Source organism: Cydia pomonella, chromosome 27, assembly GCF_033807575.1.
Source record: "Cydia pomonella isolate Wapato2018A chromosome 27, ilCydPomo1, whole genome shotgun sequence".
Classification (NCBI taxonomy): Eukaryota; Metazoa; Arthropoda; class Insecta; order Lepidoptera; family Tortricidae; genus Cydia; species Cydia pomonella.
Window position 1 is genome coordinate 5011975 of NC_084729.1, and position 23016 is coordinate 5034990.

Genomic DNA, 23016 nt, shown 5'->3' on the forward strand with positions numbered 1-23016 from the left:
GGAAGTGAGTGATCCTAAGTTAGAATCTTAAGCGTAGGGAGGGACTCAAAACACATGTATAATAACTTTGCTCTCGTGTGACACAAACAACTTTTCACCCTGAGGTCGACTACTGATAGTGAGAACATACCAAAGGTAATCATCTGTATATATCCATTATGTATATAGTTATTGTCAATAAATATTTTTCTTTAAAGTAAGGTTTACATTAGCTCCCTTGCGCTTGGGAGCTTGGCGTTTGACTGATGTTTGTGTTTATGACATAAAGCGTTCAAAGGGTTAACAGCAACATAAAATCAAAATAAATAGGGTTTATAATAAAACAATCGTATAAAGATTTAATATTGGACTAATATTTAGTAAAATACCATATTATAATAATAAAATTCATATAAAAATTCAAGTTTTTCAGTTTTAAACAATACTACAACTTGCCGGCATGGCAACAACGCTACATTATACAGTTTAGAATTAAGTGAATATTTGTCAGAGTCTAGAATAGGCTTCGGCCTGTTTTTAATGGCGTAAGGCTTCCGTATACGACCCCATTTCTTCACATATTTTTTACGAAACTTAAGTACGGTAACAGTTGTCAAATCAATACGATTTGTGTAGAAATATAACAACTGTCACCGTACACAAGCTATGTAAAAAATAGGTACAACTCTTTGGATGCCCAGAAAACCTATAGTTATTCTGAAAACTGCCTACAAACACTTATAAAGTTATAACTTATAGCGTACGGCTGTCAATTTAATCTTCACGGTTTTAATTAGGTTTATATTGAATCGTTTGCGCCAATGATGTTAGCGTGTGAATGAAGTTTTCGTCTATAATGGCGTTGGGATAACCTTAAAGAGCTGTAGAAGTGTAGATTGAGGCACACGAAGTAAGAGTAGAGATAAGTACAGTTACGAACTTTAATTGCTAAGCCTTTTAGGATTTAATTTACATTGGACATTGCATACTGTTAGTATTGACAAAGAGAATTAAGAAGACCAAGAGTTCTCACTCCATACAACGGTTTTGTTACCAAAAATATATACTATTATTTTCGTAGTCTACATCTAGCGTCAAGTAGTGGAACTCTCAGTACTGCTACTCGACCATAGATGTCGCGGCAAACAAAAAGTCTAATGCTCAAAGATTTTCAGCTAATATTATAACCAGAGTAAGCGTAGGAGTTATAAATCGAGTTCCAATTACTCTAGTTATAATATTAGCGGAAAATAGTTAAGCATTAGACTTTGCCTCGACATCTATTGTCAAGTAGCAGTAGTGAGAGTTCCGCTACTTGACGCTAAATGTAGACTACGAAAATAATAGTATTGTTGGTAACAAAACCGTTGTATGGAGTGAGCACTCTTGGTCTTCATAATCCTCTTTGGTACTGGGGGCCTACCGCGAAAACCGAAATTCGCAAATTGCGGGGATCTTTCTCTTTTACTCTTAGAAAGACGTCATTAGAGTGACAGAGAAAAATGACCGCAATTGACGAATTTCGATTTTCCCGGTAGCCGCCCTGATAACCAAATGTGTCTTTTCCAAGAAAAAAGTCCCGCTTTGTCGCTTGCCAGATAGAAGTTACAAGCAAATCTCGTCCTTATGGTAAGCGACAAAGTGGGACCTTTGACTAGACTTCGACACATAAGCTTGAACCCCAAATGGCTCAACAATTTAAGTCCGCGACTATACCTAAATTACTTTATAATAGATATTTTCTCTTGTTGTTACTGTTGTCTGTACAGTCAGCGTCAAATACTTTGTAGCAGTCAAAGTGGCCAAATAGTTCGGTACACAATACTAAATATATGGTGTACCGAACTATTTGGCTACTTTGGTTGCTACAAAGTATTTGACGCTGACTGTACATGTAGCCAAATCATGGAAGGTGGAGGTAAGGAATGGAATCTCCATGTACCGAAAAGTGTCATCAAAAAACCTTAAATAGGTGGCGCTACAATACCTAGAATACTTGAAAAAAAATCAAATCATAGACAGCGCACTTCACTCCGTCAATAACGCCTATTCTAACGGTTCTTAGGTACTCTAGCGCTACTTTGGAGAGATTTTGAACTATTATTTATAGCTGACAGCTGAACACTTTTGCAACAGTTCTACCATAAGAGATTTCACTCCTTTTAATTCTACACTCTATAAGCCAAACTTTGCGAAAAGGGGGCGCATATAACATCAGTATTTTTATTAGACTAGAGTACATTAAATAACAGACCCAATGCCAGTAGCCAGACTCACAGCAAGTATTCCAACTACCCACCCGGCCGACAAGCTACTTCATAATTCTAAGTAATACTATTCAAACAACAAAAATAAATCATTCTTAACCATAAAATAATAAAACACAGGTAAATCCAAGACTACATAGTTACACCTAGGTAAATAAATATAATACAAAAATTCGTGTGAATCAAATATTTTATCATTGGTAAAGCTCTGATTTAGAAATTTGGATCTATTCCGCGATTCGGTATCTATTTCATTTGAGAATATTACATATTATACATAAATAATACTTATAATGTAACGTCTTATAGCCAATGTGCACTCTCAACGTTATATTGGCGAAGCTTAAATATATCTAGTGTGTGTATACTTATACAAATTCAAAAACAATACTGAACCAGCTAACACTAATATACAAATACAAAAAAAACTAAAATACAAACGACTAAACTACTAACTATTCAAAACAATCGATAAAATTTAAAAAAAGTTATACAAAAAGGTAAAAAATAAATAGGAATCCTAAAATACATCCAAACAAGCGGGTGATATATAAAAAAAGAATACAAAAAGTGTGTTAAGCCTTCTCCAGGAATTAAGTAAAAATAGGAAAATGGCGGGCGCTGCGCTGGCAACCCTGTCTTTTTGGTAGCATCTTTGGGACGCTTCTTGTCTTTGGTCAGTAAGATGGAGTGGCTTAAAAAATGTACTTACAAAAATAAGGAATTGTCAAAGCACACAAAAAAAAACACGGTTCCTTGCATTTACCGCTACGTTCCCAAAATGCCGGAACTTAGGTATGCTTGTGCAACATCACATATATCGGAGCGGCCGAGGCGCTCAGAAATATCTGTACACGTTTCTATTGTCAAGACGTTAGAAAACGTGTTCAGATATTTTAGAGCACCTCGGCCGCTCTGATACATCTGACGGCAACTGTAGGAAGGTACACATATTAATGGGAATAAAAAAATGGCAGGTACAGGACCATCAGATATATCGGAGCGGTCAAAGAGCTCAAGAACATACAGCCTTGACAATAGAGGCGTATTTAGATGTGAGCATTTTGGCCGCTCTGATATATCTGATGGCGACTGTACTTCGGGAATGTAGCATATTTTGGGAACGAGCAAAATAACAAAAATCTTGTAAAGGGATGGTCATAAGGTCTCTTACAAATAAAAAGTGACCTAATGATAAACCCATGACAAAAATGGCAAAATGGTAAATTCAAACACTTTATCAAAACTACCAAGAACATGATTTCATTGTTGATGATTGTGAATAGGGAGTATTACTGCAATGTTCTGCCGCCAGAGTGCAGCACTAGGACCTATCATAAACTAACTTATGCATCCTGTGCCTTTTTTTGACAAGTTTTCACAGATAATAAAATATGACATTGATGCATCAAGGCGGTTTGTTTACAAAGGGCCTACCGGGAAACCCAAACATCGAAATGTAGTTATCTGCCTCTTTATTGCTTGAATATGCAAGAGTGATAGAGTTTAGATAACGAAATTTCGATTTTCTTGTTACGCGATTGTGATGGATTGTGGTAGTGGCGCCCCCTGCGGAGAGTTTCGCGTAATATTCCCTATTGCGTATTTATTTCCCATGTTTCAATAAAACTGCTAGAATTTACCCAAAACTACAAGACAAAACGAGTGAAAAAGTTTCAAATTCATTTTAATAGTTTTCACAATACTCTAGAACAGAAGCGTGAAGATCGTCGTCACAGTAGACCTGAACAATTTAACTGTACAGTGTAAACGAGTCAAAACCTGCCCACGTCCGTTTGGTTCAACGTCAAACATTGGCAAAAGGAATATGTTGCATTTAGAAGGATCCTATCACTGGCCTGCGAAAACCAATATTACCTAATTACCAAACGAAACACGTCCTAAACGCTGTTAAAAAACAGCAGCAGAAAATTGACCATTTCTGCGGAAAACTGTTACCAAATGGTTTAAGTGTTAATGGGAGATATTACTAATGACATTCAGCAACCATGAAGATAGGTGTATCTATTATTAAGAGGGGTCATCAGAAACTAAAGAGAAAATAGATATTAAGCCTTTGAACGCCAAGAATCCCTAAAGGCGTCGTTACTAGTCGTGCCCACAGCGCCAAGGACAACTATAGGTGTCATGGCGGACGCTGTCAAATTAACCTTCATACTTTAAAGTAAGGTTTACATTAGCTCGCTTGCGCCCGGGAGCTTGGCGTTTGAGTGATGTTTGTGTTTATGACAAAGTTTGGAAAGGGTTAAACCATTGACGGACGCGAAGGCCAAATTTTGTGATAATTTTACAACAGCAACGCACCTAATGCCAGTAAGTTAGCAAATAACGACCAATACTTATTACTAGAAGGAAATCTTAAAAATAACCTTAAATATTTCTCACTAAGTGTGTCTATTCACTACAACCGTTGAACCAAACGAAGATGGACAATATTAATAGCAAATCAATCTAATCGAAACGAGACTTCAATTTTCAACAAAATTGATTCTATGTAACAACCGTCTATAAAAATATCAGTATATATAAATCTTATTTCAAATTAATTTAATACAGTGGGGGACGGCCCTTCTTTGAACTTTAATTTTGAAAACTGCAATACGGATATTACCAATCAGATTCGAAACTTGATAGTTGTGTAATTTCAAACCTACTGTTTAGTTTAACTAGGATTTATATTTGTCGAAGATACTTATAGAAATAATTTAATGATTCAGATCGGTAATAGGGCCGGTTGCGTTTCCAAGTCAATATGTTGACGATACGAAATTAAACACTGCGGGAGTGATTTGGTTTTTTGTCACGCACGTGAACTGATGACAGATCTCTAAAGACGTGTCAATGACTTTGAACTTAGTTCTATCCACGTTTTAATTTAATACAATCAACATTAAATAGCACATATTAGCATTAGAGGGCCGTCCAATTTCAAAATTTGTTAAAAAAATAATTTCATCGCACCATCTGTGCATACCAGCTTGCTATACCGAAATTCAAAGTGGTTGAAACCAACACTCGACGGTGCAAGAAATTCCATACAAACTTAATATTGTCTAGCTTACGGCGTGGATACTACCGCACCGTATACGATATACTTCAACTAGGTAGGTATTTCATGAATTGCGCTACTTTTCGCTATTATTTTAATTAATAATTTCGCTAAAACCTCCAGCACGAGGTCTGTGGTGCGCGGCGCGCCCACCCCGTTCCTGAGGCGTCGATAAAAAATTCTTTTTTTGCGCTTTTTTATTTTTTTCCTTAAGAATCCAACGTACTGATTCACTATATACATGCAGTGAAAAATAGTGCGAAGAAACTCACTCAGAGATAAACGACGAGGGCACGAAACACCGACTTCGAAACAACAACAACTCTTTACATTTTAAAGATAGCTACGATATTTTAAAAAAGTACAAATGTGACGTCGTAAATGTGAACATCGGTCGGAGGCTGGTCCCGACTTTAGGGTCACCGTCAACAATCGTATTTGCGTTTCTGCGATTATTCTAACGTCTGGACCGAGCCGTGACCATAACGACGTAAGCCGCTGCACCCGAACTTTAGAAGTTCGAAGTTATCCAACAAAATTAGTGCTCATTTCACTATCAACTTCCATATGTACCGAACTAAGCACTAAATTATGTTGCACTGAACTAACATCTCTGAAATCAGTAGCACTAACTTCTTAGCAATCTGCGGTACGTCGCCGCGGCTCCCAAATCAAAAACGTCAATGAACACCCGTCAGCTAGTTATATTAATAGAAAAACAGACAACGTATAAATAACGAGAACAAGCCGTAGCGGCAATAAACGAGGAACCAAGCAAACAAACAACCTACAAACTAACGAACTAAAAACGTCACCTCGCAGTTAAAAACTAAAGGGCACTCCAAATCAACTAAAAAACTATTTCGCACGTGAAAAGCGCTACAAATCCCTCAAAATCAGACCTTTTCATAGAAATTAAATAGATCTAAACTAAATACTGCGAGGCGAAATCGAAGGATCGACAATCGATCGAAAATTCTTAACAAGATAAACTAGATAGATAAAGGAAACTCGACTACTAAATGAATGAGCATGAAGTGAGCATCGACAGAACGATTGCTAAACTAGCATGCGATTGATCGAATGAGAAACTCTAACTCCACACTATTTCTTTTAGTCCGAAGATTAAATTATAAAGAAGATACGAGGCAAAAAATAGGAGAAATGTTAACCTCCCTAGAACCAGAAACGATACAAATCCTCCGTGTAGAAGACCAACCGCACTAGCAGACACAGCCGCTCGCAACAGACCACATATCCCAAACTCACCTCGGTTGTATTAATCTAACACCAATTATATATTTTTTATAATTAAATACGCCGCCGACTAAGGTCGGCTCCGGCGTCAGCGCGGGGTCGGAACGCATCAAGTTATACAAAAATGGTTCCCGTCCAGCGTGTTGAAATCTAACGTTGCGCGTAAATTAAAAGACCACGTCCGAATTCACAATTTCGTTTTTTATAAAAATATAAAAATACAAAAATGGGACAGTGCTACCACACGACACGTATCAAGCATCCAGCATCAAGTCACAGTCACGCGTCCCACCGCTAGGAGGGGAGGGCACTTCCAAACAATTACAAAAAACATTGAGCAATTTCATACAAAAGAACCACCAATATCGGGAAATGCACACATCACGAGTGAAATTATACAAAAAAACGGATAAAAAATCGAATTTCCTACTAATAAAAATGAAAAGTAAATAGTGACGTTTGAAAATGCAGTCGAAATTTGTCTGGTGAAGGATTCAGAATGAAGTAACTTAGGTGCGGAGTGAAAAACGTATGGGGAATCCGTCCCGCGAGGAACTCTACGACTCGCCATTCGGTATTGTAATTATTTATTTCCTACTAACACACGTAGTGTGCATCCGCTTCATACGACTTTTTATATCGCGAAATATATATATATATTAAATATGTATAGCTAAGTTTTCTAAAGACTAAGAAAATATATATTATTTCATATTTCAAATATTTTGTCCTAAATTTTACAGGGGCCACAGAGCGGCTCGCGATAATAAAATATGAATATAAAAAGTCCCACAATGCGTCTTGTATTATGGCAAATAATTTTACTAAAATGCATCTACTAACAATATGAATTGTACCTACTTAACTTTAGAGAATTGATTATTAACTATATAATAAAGTAATGGGATGGCGGTGATCCCGGGCACTGCCGTCGCGCTTGACAGTTGACAGCTGTCAAAAATGGTAGAATAATTCTACTATGCGCCATAAATGGTAGTGTTAGAGAAACCCAGACGCGTGTCAAACAATAATTTAAAGTGCATTAAACGCTTAAGACCAGACGAACCCAACGAACGCCCGTATGGGAGTTGAACACACCGGCGGGCACACACACCAAGGCACTTCATAGCCTCACCTTTTAAAATTTAGAAAAAACACGACACGAAAAAACCGCTTCCAAACGAAAAAAATTGTTCAAAAAATTCGCGCAAGTCTTTTTCTACAGTCTATATGCGTCCGTGGTCGTCGGGATACGATGTCAGCCGTCGCCGTCAGTATCCGTCGCCTCGTTAAGTACACACTGAGCCCTCCGATTCCATAACTCATCAAATTCAACCCCAATATAACCTCAAACAAACGCGAGTGACAAGCAAAGGGTAAAAACGTGAACCACCGCATATTTACACTAGTTTAATAATTGGTTAATATATTTTTATAGTATACTAAACTACGGTCTATTGCACTATCCCGGCGAATCCAAAAAATATTTTTATTATCATACTTTTTAACGCTAAAATATAAGAAAAGAGATATACTCGCGTCGAGCAAGACTACAGCCAAAATTGGTAACGTATTTTATTTTCGTTTGTACTAAAAACCAGTCCCTACCGCCTCCCAGTGAAACGAACAGACTAACAAAAGCCCAAAGACAACTCACAAACTTTTAGCAGCCGGTAGAGACTGATTCTCCATCTCTTTTCTACTGGCTTTAAAGAGAGAAAGAGACATTGATCGTCGATCAAAATTACCCGAACAATCAAATGTTGGCAACACTGGCTGCTATAGTCTGTGGCGCTGTCATGAGTCTACGCCCTCTACAATCGTCGACTACTAAACTGATTTAGTTTAGTGAAATTGTCCAACCGTAAGAACGGGACGCCGAAGTGAAAAAATAGCAACAATATCCAAGTCAAAAATCTAAACGAGGAAACTCTTAAGAAATTGTTTCTAGCTACACAGGTACAATTATCTTGAGAAATCTGACATTCCACTTATGTCTTACATTAATCTTAGGATAAGGCGCGATGGATCGCGCCAAGTAGAGCTTACCCACAAACGACAAACGGACAACTATCTAACTTTATGGATACACATCTTTGCTTAAATCGAAAATCGTTTGTCTATTTTCTCAACGGCCACACTGAATGCAAATGGCGGCCGCTAAAGAAAATTTAGCACGTGTTTTCTTACTTGATCCTATTTGCTTAATATTAAACGTTGGATAAAGTTGCTTTTTAGTTTAGTTACATTGTCGTATCCAGTGCCATCTAATACCTATGAGGTATTTCAATAACGTCTTCTCCGAATAATGTCCTTAAAATTTTACTAATTAAAAGAATTTCGACAAAAAGAGATAAGTTTATACAGAAATCATTCGGATGAAGCGTTTTCCATCCTTTACCTCCGATTTGGTTTGGGTTAGGCTTAGCTGAAATACGTCTTAGTCGGCCATCGGCCTATTCGAGATGTCGTAAACAGCCATATTTATGGTCACATTTCGAGTGTCAAGTGGGGAGTGGAGTGCGGATAGCACGTAGCGTCATCAGAGCGTGACCATTAGTGTCAACGTAACCGCTAGTGTCAACGTAACCGCCACAATCAGTGTAACCACTAGTGCCAGCGTAACCACCAATGTTAGCGTAACCACCATGGTTAGAGTCACCACCGATGTCAGTGTCACCAATATCGTCAATTCTAAGAAACAAGTTAAACGTGTTTCAACAATAATAAAAGGTACTGTAGAGTAGAATATAATTGAAGTGGTTGCAGATTCAGATTTTTTTTGTGACAATAGGACAACGACATTTGTGATATTGAATGGTTTGCTAGCTTCTTATTACTTTACAAAAAATTCGTGTCAAAGATTATTGCTCAACGATGGTGGTTATGGGATTTACCTTTACAAAGTTAGTTTATTCGGCAAAACACCAGTGATTATGCAATCTTATCGTCATTCAATCACCTTAGATCGTGACAATCTCAGTAACGTCACGGTAGCACTAGTGGTTACCCTGCTTACCCCATCTCAAGTTTAACTAACCATCAGAATCTTCACAATTCAGTAAACAACATTAATGGCTACATAAGGAGTAGTCCTTAATGATCACTAGTGGTAACCTCGTGACTAGTGGCCTCGGTCTGCCGCGGGGCGTGGCGGGGGCGGGTGTGGGAGGGGGGAGCGGGACGGGCGGGGAGGGAGGGAGACAGCACTAACACCAGCGGAAGGGCACGGCGCGCGGGCGGTCGGCGCCCTCCTTCACGAGCGGCTTGTGGAACTCGCGCCCCGGCCGCGAGTGGATGGTCGCCCAGCAGTGCTCGCAGTAGTACTGGAACACGATAAATACTATTGAGAAACACGTGATAAACGTCACGGTCGCATACATAAGTGCTAAAGTCACACTACAATAAAAATAATTATGATTATCAGCACATGGTTTGGCAGAGCACCCACTTGCTTGTAAGCAAAATAAGCAAAGCAGGTTTCTTATAAAATTAATTAATCTAACTTTTCAGACCAAACATGTGACTACCGTAATGTTCAAACGCATCGTGCGTTGCAATGGGTTTTCGCTTATAACCAGGGCCCGTACTTTTCATGCCGTTGACGCAAAAATGACGTAATTTAACATACAGGGAGTTGTTTTACAATACAACAAATTTAGATTACTTACTTATTGACGGGTATCAAAATAAATACTTGTAACGAGAATAAAAGCTTGTTACGCTGTTAAAAATAAAAAAATATGTATTATTTAATAAATTAATAATCTATTATTTATTTGAGTGACAATAAGATGAAAGTCAGTTAGACGTTTCTGTACTGATCAAGTATATGTATAACTTACCTAAAGAGGTTGATAAATTATTAATTATTACGAAAATACTAATTGGAATCATACTCTATGTAGCGTGACGTCATTTTTCTGTCAACGGCATGAAAATTACGAGCCCTGCTTATAACCTCTACATACAGCTGGGAGAGCTAACACCTGCTTGTTAAAGTTCAAGCAAACTCTGCGTCGACTTTTATGAAATTATTGTCGTCTTTTTTGCTGCAAAGTTGGTGCATAGTTAGCCTGGACCAAATGGTTCTTAACCTTTTGAACGCAAAGAACACCTAAAGTCGTCGTTACTAATAGTGTCCAGCGCGCCAAGAACAACTATAGGTGTCATGGCGGACGCTGTCAAAGTAACCTTCACACTTTCGAGTAAGGTTTACATTAGCTCGCTTGCGCCCGGGAGCTTGGCGTTTGAGTGATGTTTGTGTTAATGACAAAACGTTCCAAGGGTTAATCGGTAATCCGCGGTCCGGTCGGAGCATTTCAAGTGGTTAGAAAATTTATAAAGAGATCAACCGTTTTTGATTTTATTAAACTAGAGTTAACACTTTCAAAAAATTTATTATCGTTGGCTACAATTAAATCTTTGGGTTCTTCGAGTATACCGTTCATATCGGTTCTGAGCCCGGCCATCCAACTCAGAGTTAGCGCTATGCACCAGTAACAGAAACCTTTAGCATGTAGCCAGAAACCTTCAGCCGGTAGCTGTAAGTGTAATATGGTGTTGTTAACCTGCAGGTAACAACGCAGAAGACGTTGGTGCAGCTAAGTCCCATATCCCCCGACATCATCCCGGAGCTGTACATAACTGTCTGATGCTGTAATAAGTGTGGAGAGGTGTTGTTAAGTGCAGGCAGAAGACGTTGGCGCAGCTAAGTCGTGTACCTCCCACCCTCATCTTCCCGGAGCTGTGCCTGTGACTATCATAACCATCTGCCTGTAAGCGTAGTGTGGTGTGGTGCAGTTACCTGGAGGCAGGTGACGTTGGCGCAGCTAAGTCATGTAGCTCCCACCCTCATCTTCCCGGAGCTGTGCCTGTGACTATCATAACCATCTGCCTGTAAGCGTAGTGTGGTGTGGTGCAGTTACCTGGAGGCAGGTGACGTTGGCGCAGCTAAGTCATGTAGCTCCCACCCTCATCTTCCCGGAGCTGTGCCTGTGACTATCATAACCATCTGCCTGTAAGCGTAGTGTGGTGTGGTGCAGTTACCTGGAGGCAGGTGACGTTGGCGCAGCTAAGTCATGTACCTCCCATCCTCATCTTCCCGGAGCTGTGCCTGTGACTATCATAACCATCTGCCTGTAAGCGTAGTGTGGTGTGGTGCAGTTACCTGGAGGCAGGTGACGTTGGCGCAGCTAAGTCATGTACCTCCCACCCTCATCTTCCCGGAGCTGTGCCTGTGACTATCATAACCATCTGCCTGTAAGCGTAGTGTGGTGTGGTGCAGTTACCTGGAGGCAGGTGACGTTGGCGCAGCTAAGTCATGTAGCTCCCACCCTCATCTTCCCGGAGCTGTGCCTGTGACTATCATAACCATCTGCCTGTAAGCGTAGTGTGGTGTGGTGCAGTTACCTGGAGGCAGGTGACGTTGGCGCAGCTAAGTCATGTACCTCCCATCCTCATCTTCCCGGAGCTGTGCCTGTGACTATCATAACCATCTGCCTGTAAGCGTAGTGTGGTGTGGTGCAGTTACCTGGAGGCAGGTGACGTTGGCGCAGCTAAGTCATGTACCTCCCACCCTCATCTTCCCGGAGCTGTGCCTGTGACTATCATAACCATCTGCCTGTAAGCGTAGTGTGGTGTGGTGCAGTTACCTGGAGGCAGGTGACGTTGGCGCAGCTAAGTCATGTACCTCCCACCCTCATCTTCCCGGAGCTGTGCCTGTGACTATCATAACCATCTGCCTGTAAGCGTAGTGTGGTGTGGTGCAGTTACCTGGAGGCAGGTGACGTTGGCGCAGCTAAGTCATGTACCTCCCACCCTCATCTTCCCGGAGCTGTGCCTGTGACTATCATAACCATCTGCCTGTAAGCGTAGTGTGGTGTGGTGCAGTTACCTGGAGGCAGGTGACGTTGGCGCAGAAGAACGGCGCGAACTTGGAGCCGCAGCGCGCGCCGGCGCACTCGTCGCACATCTGGTCGTCCAGCACGTACGGCTTCACCTACACACAACAGCCAATTTAATAGCTGGTAAGCCACTGCTAAAACTTACGCCCATATGAACCTAAAATAGTTGCCTCTATGATCTATTATCAAAGTCGAAGACTAGCTAAAAATATTAAAAATCTTAAAATGATTTGGGTTCGTTATAACCAGTATTAATTTTATCTGAAAACATCTCGTTGGCGGACAAAGATCCCCGTCCAAGGAACTAAACAATGTCCGATCTTGCGCTGCTTACATCCTACGCTTGTTGGCTCCAGTTTGGAATCATTCAACTCCCCAGAATCATTCTACGCTAGAATGACAGCACATTTAGAACCTGACTTCTAAGGATCTAAGATACTCTTTATGAACTTCTGCTGAGGTACCTATTTAGCTTGAATAACGTTGTGCAACAGTCTCGATTGCTTTAACCCTTTACCAGGCTAAGGGATATATATTTCCCACATGCGGCTCTTCAAACATGTGTTCTATTTTCGATGAGTAAGACTGACATTCGATTGTCATTTTTGAACTGTCAGCCTGGTAAAGGGTTAAAAAAACCAGTCATATTTTATTTATTTCAGAGGGGAGGCAGGTCAGATCGGGTATGTATAAGAAAAAAATTGGTTGACAATTAATGCTGTGTACAGCAGCGTTGCCTCCTAAGACCCAGAAGCAGGTAATTGTTTTTCAATATGGACGTTTAGTTACACAAGAAAGGCTCATTTAGACGGCGCGAGAACTCGCATGCAACTCATTACATTGCGGTATCTGATCGGTGGAGTGAATTGGATGTCCTCAATAGTCCACTATGTAACTAACCTCGCATGCAAGTTCGCTCGCCACATGGACAATAAATTGCACGCGGGGTTAGGCTATGGAAACATTAGCTACCCATACTGATCAACAGAAACTGGAGACAGAGTCGGTACGTACCTCGACCCGCTTGTCGATGTCGCCGTGCTGCAGCTGCACGAAGCGCGCGGAGATGGCCGCGATGTATGACTGCTGGTTGGAGAACGCCACGCGGCCCGCACCCTATAACATAATTATAAACATGTGAATGGTATACTTTTTTCACATGTAGAGGTCGATTCACAAGATCTGGTACGAATGGAATGAGGAAATATCAATGTGTGTATTCCATTAACTCTTTGAACGCTTTATGTCATAAACACAAACATCACTCAAACGCAAGCTCCCGGGCGCAGCGCAAGGGAGCTAATGTAAACCTTACTTTAAAGTGTGAAGGTTACTTTGACAGCTTCCACGATAACACCACGAGGACACCCTTGGCGCTGTGGGTATGCCTAGTAACGACGCCTTTAGGTGTTCTTGGCGTTCAAAAGGTTAACCAATAAAATGGTGACTGACTGTATACCGATACAGGTATCACGCATACAATGAAAGATTCGTTCATTCCATTCGTGCCATTTGAACTATACTATTTGAACAGTTTCATTCAACTTGAAGCTCTGCCGTGGACGATGTTGAGCTAGTTCTGCAGGGCTAAGGGATGCAGACTGCATATCTAAATACAAGTCGTTTTCTTCAAACTTTTTGACTCGCGGGACAAGACCAGATCTCCGCTTCCTTTGTGTAGAATGTATTTAATAATTTGTATCTTTACTCTCGTTCGTCCCTAGGGCCATAGTTTGGACACCTCTGCTCTAACCCATAAATGCAGAGGATATGAAATTATAGCAGCTTGTGATATTAGCTGGTTAATAAGAAAACACCCTGGGAGAAACAGGGAGAAAAATTTGTTTGTCCAAAACAGATTCTTCATTATCTACTGTAGACGTACCTTGGGATATTTAAGTTCGGGGTCGGTGTCAATGCCAGCGTAGCAGACGCCGCCGTACAGCCGGTCCATAATCATCGCCAGTTCAGCTGCAATAAACAAGTCAGCGTTTAAATCTATGAACAAAGGTTTCACTAGACTTGTAAATGTATTATTTACCAATAAATCAATATCATTATCAGTATCAGACTACCCACAGTCACACTAAGTTTTAAGATATTGGACTAGCAATACCAGAAAAATAAAAGAAAAAATATCCGAAAAACCGAAAGCGTAGAAAATCAAAAGATCCTGAATAATGCAGGCAATGGCGTGGAGGCACCTAGCAAGAAGTCCGCGTCGGCGGGCCGACATCGACTTGTCGCAATGACAGTGAGAGATACTTACAGCTTGTCGTGAGCTAAGGCTATAATATAAGATCATCGAAGATAATACTTACCGGCTTTAAGCGGGCGAGGGACGCCTCCAACGAAGACTGTCTTCCTAGGATCCAGCGGCATGGAGGCGTCCAGAACGAAGTCTGCGTCGGCGAGCCGCCACGGGCGAATCTGAACCGGCTTGTCTCGGATGGTGGGCGATGACACGCAGAGGTACAGCTTGTCGTCATCTGTGATGCAAGCCTCCATCAGCGCTGCGACCGAGCTTTCGTCCTGGAATTGATAAATAGAAACGTTGAAGGCGAAATCGATGGTTATATTTACGCTGACTGCCTATAGCCTCGTTCTCGCGCGGCGGCGGCAGAGGTCAGGAGCGAGACACCTTGAGCGCAAATGAATGAGAGATTAGATGCCAGCGTCTTACTCCTAACTCCTGGTGCATAGTCACTCGCTATTGTTACTGTCGCCGTTACTTGATATCGTAAGCAAGCTGAAGAGTTTGGCAATATTAGAATACTACTGCGAAATATTTATATTAAGATACAAACTTAAGTCCAGTGGTTGAACACATAATCCAGATTATAAACCACTGATATCTCCTAGCCGGTATTGTCATCTGCGCTGACACGTTTTTACTGAAGTCTTCGCTCATAGATCAGATAAAGCTTAATTATCCTATATCTATTCTTCATCGGAGCTACATATTAAAAACGAACCTGGAACAGTAGAAACGCGTAGCCCTTTGGTGGGAAGTAGCTCTTACTCTCTGCCTTGTGCGGCCAGTCCACCACCAGCGGTCCGAACCGCCGGAAAGAGGAGGTGATCTCATCTGAAACACGAAGATGGCAAGTTAGGTACATGCATAATTATGATGGTTATGAAACAATCTGTAAGTAAGGTGTTGGTTAAGTCCATTGAGTCCTCTGCTTTAAGACTCGACTCAGTTTTAGACTCTAGTCATTAAGTAGAAACTTGAGTTCCCTTTGAGACCTGACTCTTTTGTAAAGACTTGAGTCCTTTATAGAGAACTCTTAAATTATGTTACAAAAGTTTTCTAAAACGCATTGTCACCATACGAAATTCATGGGTCATTTACACACCATACAATAACGCCATTTCCTTAGTGTTCTTTCATTCATATAAAACCAACAAAAAAAATCTTAGTGTTCTTTCATTCATGTCAAACCAACAAAAAAATGCAGTCTTTATCCGAAGGCTGGAATCCTTTTAAGATACGCTTAACTCCAGACACGAAAGTTTTTTAAGCGCAGAGTCGTGTAAAAATGACTCAATTTCTACAAATTGAGACTCAGAAGCCTCAATTTCCTACCAACTCTAGTAAAGTTTAGACTTAAGTCGTTTTGTTCTAGTAAGTAGTGTACTGATGTGCTTCAAAATTATTTTCATTGTCTTGTTTCTGACCACTCTGTCACACGTGTCCCATCTTCTATCAAATAAATAAAACAAGTCAAGTGCTATTGCATGTCGTTCTAGCTGTAGCGTCACGAAATACAACGGACCGGGTGAGGATTTTAAACACCTGACAAAAGATGCGAGTATTTATCTGCAGAAATGTAAATTTTGAATTAAGTTTTTTATATGTATGTAACCAGTGTGTAAACGCCATACGATAAATAAATAAATGTAGATTATATTTTAAATGAGATAATTTAAAAAATATATTTAATCTCCTACAAAAAACTTTACTCCGTCACAAAGGGACAAAAAACAAGACAAAGATAAGAATTTTGACCCATGTATGATCGAATCCACAAGCGAACGCTCGAAAAATATATTTACTTAACACATATTAGATATTAGTGAAAGAATAAGGATCAAAGTCAAATGGCGTTCTAAAAGTTAATCATGTGTCGAAAGATGGCAGTAAATGTACTGTGGCTACAAAATTTTCTTTGACAATCCACCTCTATTTCAAATTCTCTTTGACCTTATTGAACATAAACCCTCAGAGACTATTATTTTCAAGCAACTTCTAAAATGTTATGAAGTAGCGTCTACGCTAAGTATTTGATGATTACAAATACGTTGATTGAACGACATTAATTTGACTTATAATATCAGTCAATTAACTAAATGTACCGATTTAATAGTCGATGCGTTTACTGATATCGACAGATTACGAACTCAATAGAGCGGGTGTCAATGATTGTTATTTTGGGAACCAATCAACGGGCGTTCTACCCTATTACTACACCATTAGTGCCCCAAGATTCGGCCGAGGTTGTGCAATGAGGTTGCCGAGCAACGCTGGTGCAAACAAATCAAAACCTAGCAAGTAGGTAGCTATTGGCCGCGAAACATGCAATCCTTGTTTACTTTATATGCACAGTAAGCATTAGCCTGCACCTTCAGTTGCAGAGAGAAAAAGTTACTTTATAGACATTTAACATGGATTTTTTATCCATAAATCTCAAATGCTTTTTTTTGTATCTTATTTTACAGAATTGTAGAAATAATATCGTAGGGTAAAAATAAATATAATTTTCTGTAGTTTTCGTAAAATTTATGCCCTGGCCACATTTTACCTTCTCGTGGAACTGCCCACTGATTACAAGTTCGCCGGACGATATCGGCCTATGTCAGTCAATCGCAAAAGCTGACAATCGCTCATATTCTGTGCAAGTGTTATTCTAAACATCAGATATCTGTGAAATGATGACGTTTACTTAACACTTACACAGGCTGGGCTATCAAAATCGCTGCCAACTTAGCTTGGTCGACTGTACCCTACTGTGAAAAGGTAGCACGGTGCGGACAATTGTGTTATCATCAGATAAATACAGCCTCATCAGACTTGACCCTTGACCCACTTTCGATTCACTATAAAAATTAGCACTACTCGTTTGAAAAAACCTATTTTAGGCTTTAACATTGACTTTTACCAACAAAATACGTACCTACATAATTTATCACTTCTGGTTATCACTTTTGGCAAGAATTATATAGTATTGTATATATGTATATATGTAGGTATATAACAGTGGCGGCGCGTCACAAATATGCGTAGGGAACCCGGAGCTAATTTTGCTTTCCTTTTCTCCATAAACCGACCGTGAAAGTACTCAACGGGCTGAAATTAGACAAGCCGGTGGGAATCGAGTTCTTTGAACGATCCGCCACTGGTATATAATTATCTAAGTAATATGTATGTATATGTATTGTCTTACTGTTGTATTCTCTACTGCTATTTAGTTTTAATTTAGTTTTTTTGCACCTCCTAATTATACTTGCCGCAAAACTAACTGGCCACTGAGATCATAATGCTATCTCCTTTACCCTTGTTAAGACCAACCAAGAGTGACCGGCCAGATAGTTTTGCGGATAGTATAGTTAAATTAAGTTTCATTTTTCCACTACCTAAAGGTTGTCTGAAAGAGATCGCTCTGTAGCGATAAGACCGCCTGTTTACCTCTATCTTCATGTATTATACCTGGGCGACCGAGCTTTGCTCGGTTTCAACTAAATATTTATTGTAATATGGTGGTGTATAGGTGATAATCTTAACTACATTTTTTTACTAAATTAAACTTGTATAAAACAATAAAAATCAAAAAATTATATATAAACTTGAACATATAAAGAAAAAACAAAAGTTAGTCATCGGGCGAGATTCGAACCCGTAACACTCGTTTAGCAGTCCGCGTCTTAACCCGCTGGACCAGACGGACAGTGGCCGGCAACACGAAATTAGCGACCATATTCTGCGTCGAAAGAAAAACGCATGAAAACTCGAAAACACGCGTTTTCCCAAACATAAGACTAATCTAGATAGATTCTATACCCCCAAAAACCCCCATATACCAAATTTCAGCGAAATCGTTAGGGCCGTTTCCGAGATCACAGAAATATATATATTTATATATATATAACAGAATTGCTCGTTTAAAGGTATAAGATATATGTGTTTCCATGTACATTTTTTCAGAGGTTGTGATAAAGAGGATTTGTATTTGTATAATTTAGCATTTTAGTTGATCTCCTTCCAACATATTTTCAACGAAACAAGTGTGCGATTTTGAGAGCATTGGTAACATAGTTTTTTATGATTAAATAAATGAAATAATAAAATAAAATATAAAACGTCACGAGTAGCATCAGAAAATTGTGAAGAGTTAATTTACCATCGCGTATTTTACATGAACATGAACCAAAAGCCCATACCGTTAAACGAAAAAAAGGCACAAATTATCGGAGTCTTATTGATAATAGGGATCGTGCACGTTGGAGGATATACCATCTCGTGGCCTAAATTAGAAACATAAACATGACATTGACACTTCACGTCAAAGCAGGTGCTGCACCATACAGTGCACGCACGCTCCCTTGCGCGTTAAGCTTCTGCTATCTTGTGGTTTATTATAAAACCGGAAACTTGACACATGCCAATAAACAAGGGGCTCCTGTGCTACTCCCTACAGTTCATGTACGATTCCTATAAGTATTCCTATTTTATCCTGACGCACATAAAACTACACAATTTCCTTAAAACGCCATGTCCCTAAAAACATAACATTACTTGCTGATGTAGGCAACATTACTAGCAGAAACTTTTGACTTGGAAGTCTGCCTTAAAATTCGACTCAGAGTTTGAAACCTAAGTTTTTACAAAAAAAAATTAACGCATTTGTAATCGTCATTTTTTTTTTTTATTGGTATTCAGGATAACAACAGCCGTAAATATAACTGAACATATAAATGCTTACATAAAAGAAGGCCAATGACAGTCATCCATTAAATTGCAATACATAACAAAGTAAAATAACAAAAAAATTAAAAACGTTGAAAATGTACAATATACACACAAATGCTCGAAACCTTAACCCTTTACCAGGCTAAGGGATATATATTTCCCACATGCGGCTCTTCAAACATGTGTTCTATTTTCGATGAGTAAGACCGACATTCGATTGTCATTTTTGAACTGTCAGCCTGGTAAAGGGTTAAAAATACATACCGGTCGTAAAATATGTACTTAATGAATAATCGAGTTTAATTTACTTTTGGCAAAAGACCATAAAATTTGCATTAGTAACATATCCAAATAAATACCTGAACATAGTATTTGAACTGAATTTTTATTAATGGTAGAATTAGGTAGTAAGAAATAAAAATTTCAACATTTAGAAAGAAACTCCTTAAAAAAAAAAAAAACCTCTAACAAATTGCATTGCATTTCCCTAGTACCCATCAACACATAGCTTGAAGTTATGATATGCCTACTTAGATATTATTATTGTAAGATTTGTATTGATTTGTTTGTTGTCATCACTCATCACCACATAAAATTCATGGGTTGAGTACAGAAATCATACAATAACACATTTTTTTTACTGTTCATTTAGATAAAACTTACAAAATACTTTACCGAGCCTATTCGAAAGCACGAGTCCTTTTATATTGTGTTAAAAAAAGACTCAAGTCGGGAGTTACGACTCTGAATTTTAAGCGCAGTCTCGTAAAGACTGGGTTAGCTGTAATAAAGTTATCTGGATCTCCTAAAAGATAAAGATTAACGAGTTCTACGTATTTAAATTCGTGTCTACCGACACTACATAAGTTTCCTGCTTTCCCCGCAATGGTGACAGTATCGATTACGCCCAGCGCTGGACTGACCCCATTTGGCACAATGGTACAATGCCGCGGCGGACAATGCACTGACACTACAAAGCGAGTGTCAAAATTGTCTTCTGGGGTAAAGGGTATCGATTGACTGGAGGGTTTCTGGGTTCGTGTGGGGTATTTTGTTAAATGTTTAAGACGAGAAGACTCGCGCGAAATCGCATTTTCATACACACGTAGTTAGTCCTCATTTTCCTCGCTGAATATTAACATTGTTGAAAATATTTTGACTCAATTTGTTGTGTATCAACCACAGCTATGCCCGTACGTTTGATATTTTTCAAATTTATGATTAGGTATAAAAGGAGTGTTTAAAAGTTTGTATGAAATCAGTTATTTTTTTTTAAATAATCAAAAAATCCTTAAACGCCAAACGTAGAGGCATAGCTATAGTTATACTTACATGAAATTGTGTAAAAATATTTTCAATAATGTCAATATCCAATGGCAAATGGGGCTTTGTATGGAGAAACAGCCGTCCCCTTTCGAAATGATTTGTTTTGACTTGTATCTACGCATAAGCGTCAAGTTCATTGGCACGATTCGGGTACAATATTAAGCCCTTCGACATATTTCAGGTGTCATTCATCTCAGTTCCGGGAGTGATATTAAATTATTTCACGGAAGTTCTATAACAGCGTAGGATTCACTCTAGTACCTACTTTTGTTTTAAAGCTTCTTCAATGAATGGAAAGTTACGCGGTTGTGATATATAAATAAGTAAGTTTCCTGAAATTGTAACAGGAACATACTATTAATCATACAATAATTTGTTCTTCAGCAGTATAGAGACGGGGAAGCCCGAATTTCCCTCAAAAGGGCGCGGCGGTCGCCAGCCTTTTCACTAAGTGTGAATTTTGTGAGCCTTGCGCCTGAAATTGATGCCGGGTGTAGACAACCGTCAATAGACCCCGAGATAGGCCGAGAGCGAGTGTCTACATACTGCTCCCTTCTCGTCTCGCTCTTACGCTTCTCGTATCGCTCTTCTCTGATGGGGTCGGAGCGGTGCCGAAAGTCTTGGCGAGAGGCTCTCGACGAGTGTACAGCCGGCATGACAGCAAGGGCAGATCGTTGATCTGCACACTTAGGGCCTGTTTCACAATGTCCAAGTAAAGTCCTGAATAAGCTACTTACCACTTATCTGACGAATAAAGTCATCGTTGGCGTTTCACGATCTTCAAATAAGCTTAACTAGTAGATAAAGTGCTAAGTTTCGCAGGATGTTTTATCTGGCAGTTAATTTATTTGTTAATTAGCTATCCAATACTTTACTTGAACATTGTGAAACAGGCATTATAGTGTGTACTCCTTCTCACCCTCGTCGATATCGGGCGGCAGGCCGCCCACGAACACCTTGCGGCTGAAGCGCTCGCCGTGCTCGGAGCCCGCCGACACCGGTGACGAGCGCGCCGGCGAGCCCAGCGCCGACACGCACATCGAAAGACCTGGAACAAACAGTCGAAACTAACTAACTAAACTAATAAGTAAGAACACTTCAATTATTCGCCTTCATAACAAAATCATAAAAGTCTGCTAAATATGAGGTATGTGACAGTGAAAGCACGGGTGCATAACCGGTACCATACAAACCACTCCGATACAATAGCTGTCTGTCACCTCTGAGCCACATGCCACATTGTTCCGCCTTATCTTCGGAGGCAACAAGCTAAGCCACACTTGTTTATTTCGCGACTAATCGTGAGACGACGTCCTGCACTCGCTGGGGTGGCTCGGGTTAGGTTGCACACTCACCGGTGGCGCTGAGTCGCGACACGACGTTCTGCCTGGTTGGAGGGCACGGAGCGCCTCCTGCATTCGATGCAAAGGCTAGTTCACACTCAAGATCGGCGCTGAGTCGCGACACGACGCCTGCGCCTGGTCGGAGGGCCCGCGCCAGGCCACCGCCTCCTGCACTCGCTGCGGGGGCTAGGACTACACCGGCAGCGCTAAGTCGCGACACGACACCTGCGCCTGGTCAGAGGGCACGGACCGCCTCCTGCACTCGCTGCGAGGGGCTAGGGCTAATGCACACTCACCGGCAGCGCTAAGCCGCGACACGACGTCCTGCGCCTGGTCGGAGGGCACGGAGGGCGAGCCCGCGGCCCCGCCGCTCGCCAGCGCCGCTTCCTCCACGCCGGGGAAAAACGGCGACTTGCCTGCAACAACGGAAAGTTTACGTTACTTTACAGCCCCCCTACATCGCTAGTTAACAGAGCACAATGATGCGACAATTCGACAACTAAAATAGTACACTCATGTCTAACCTTTTAAACTGTAACAACGGTATGTAAAAGATTCGTCCAACCGTAGCCGCAGCAGCGCTTATCAGCAACTTATTGCCAAGTATTAATTTTCTTTTTTCTGTATGAATTATGCTAAATAACTCAAATATAAAATTTATAAACTCTTCTTACTTAATAGTAAAATATCAACACCAACATTGGCGAATTCACACTGTGCAAGTTGGTACCTAGGCATAAATAAAACTCACCTTATTGGTAACCGACAATAAATACCTACCCTAATGATTGTCTAAAAAAGCCTAAAGCTGTAACAAACTGGGATACACAAGCTTTAGGTATATATTTTAACTTGGCCTCGAATGTTTATCGTCACCATGGCATCACAAAGAACAAGT

The 23016-nt window shown here is 40.2% G+C and overlaps 1 protein-coding gene across 4 annotated transcripts in view; it reads right to left on the reverse strand.

Annotated features, from left to right (window-relative positions):
• Positions 1 to 331: 331 nt before the first annotated feature.
• LOC133532426 (translational regulator orb2) overlaps positions 332 to 23016 on the reverse strand; it is a 130485-nt gene continuing 107800 nt past the window's right edge. For all 4 annotated transcript variants that reach the window (XM_061871091.1, XM_061871093.1, XM_061871094.1 and 1 more), the window contains 8 exons: positions 22415 to 22534; positions 21695 to 21823; positions 15455 to 15567; positions 14801 to 15011; positions 14365 to 14450; positions 13494 to 13595; positions 12470 to 12574; positions 332 to 9899 (listed from right to left, as the gene is read on the reverse strand). In XM_061871091.1, the coding sequence (XP_061727075.1) occupies positions 9783 to 9899; positions 12470 to 12574; positions 13494 to 13595; positions 14365 to 14450; positions 14801 to 15011; positions 15455 to 15567; positions 21695 to 21823; positions 22415 to 22534 (983 nt within the window). In that variant the 3' untranslated portion in view covers positions 332 to 9782. The remainder of the gene's footprint in view (positions 9900 to 12469; positions 12575 to 13493; positions 13596 to 14364; positions 14451 to 14800; positions 15012 to 15454; positions 15568 to 21694; positions 21824 to 22414; positions 22535 to 23016) is intronic.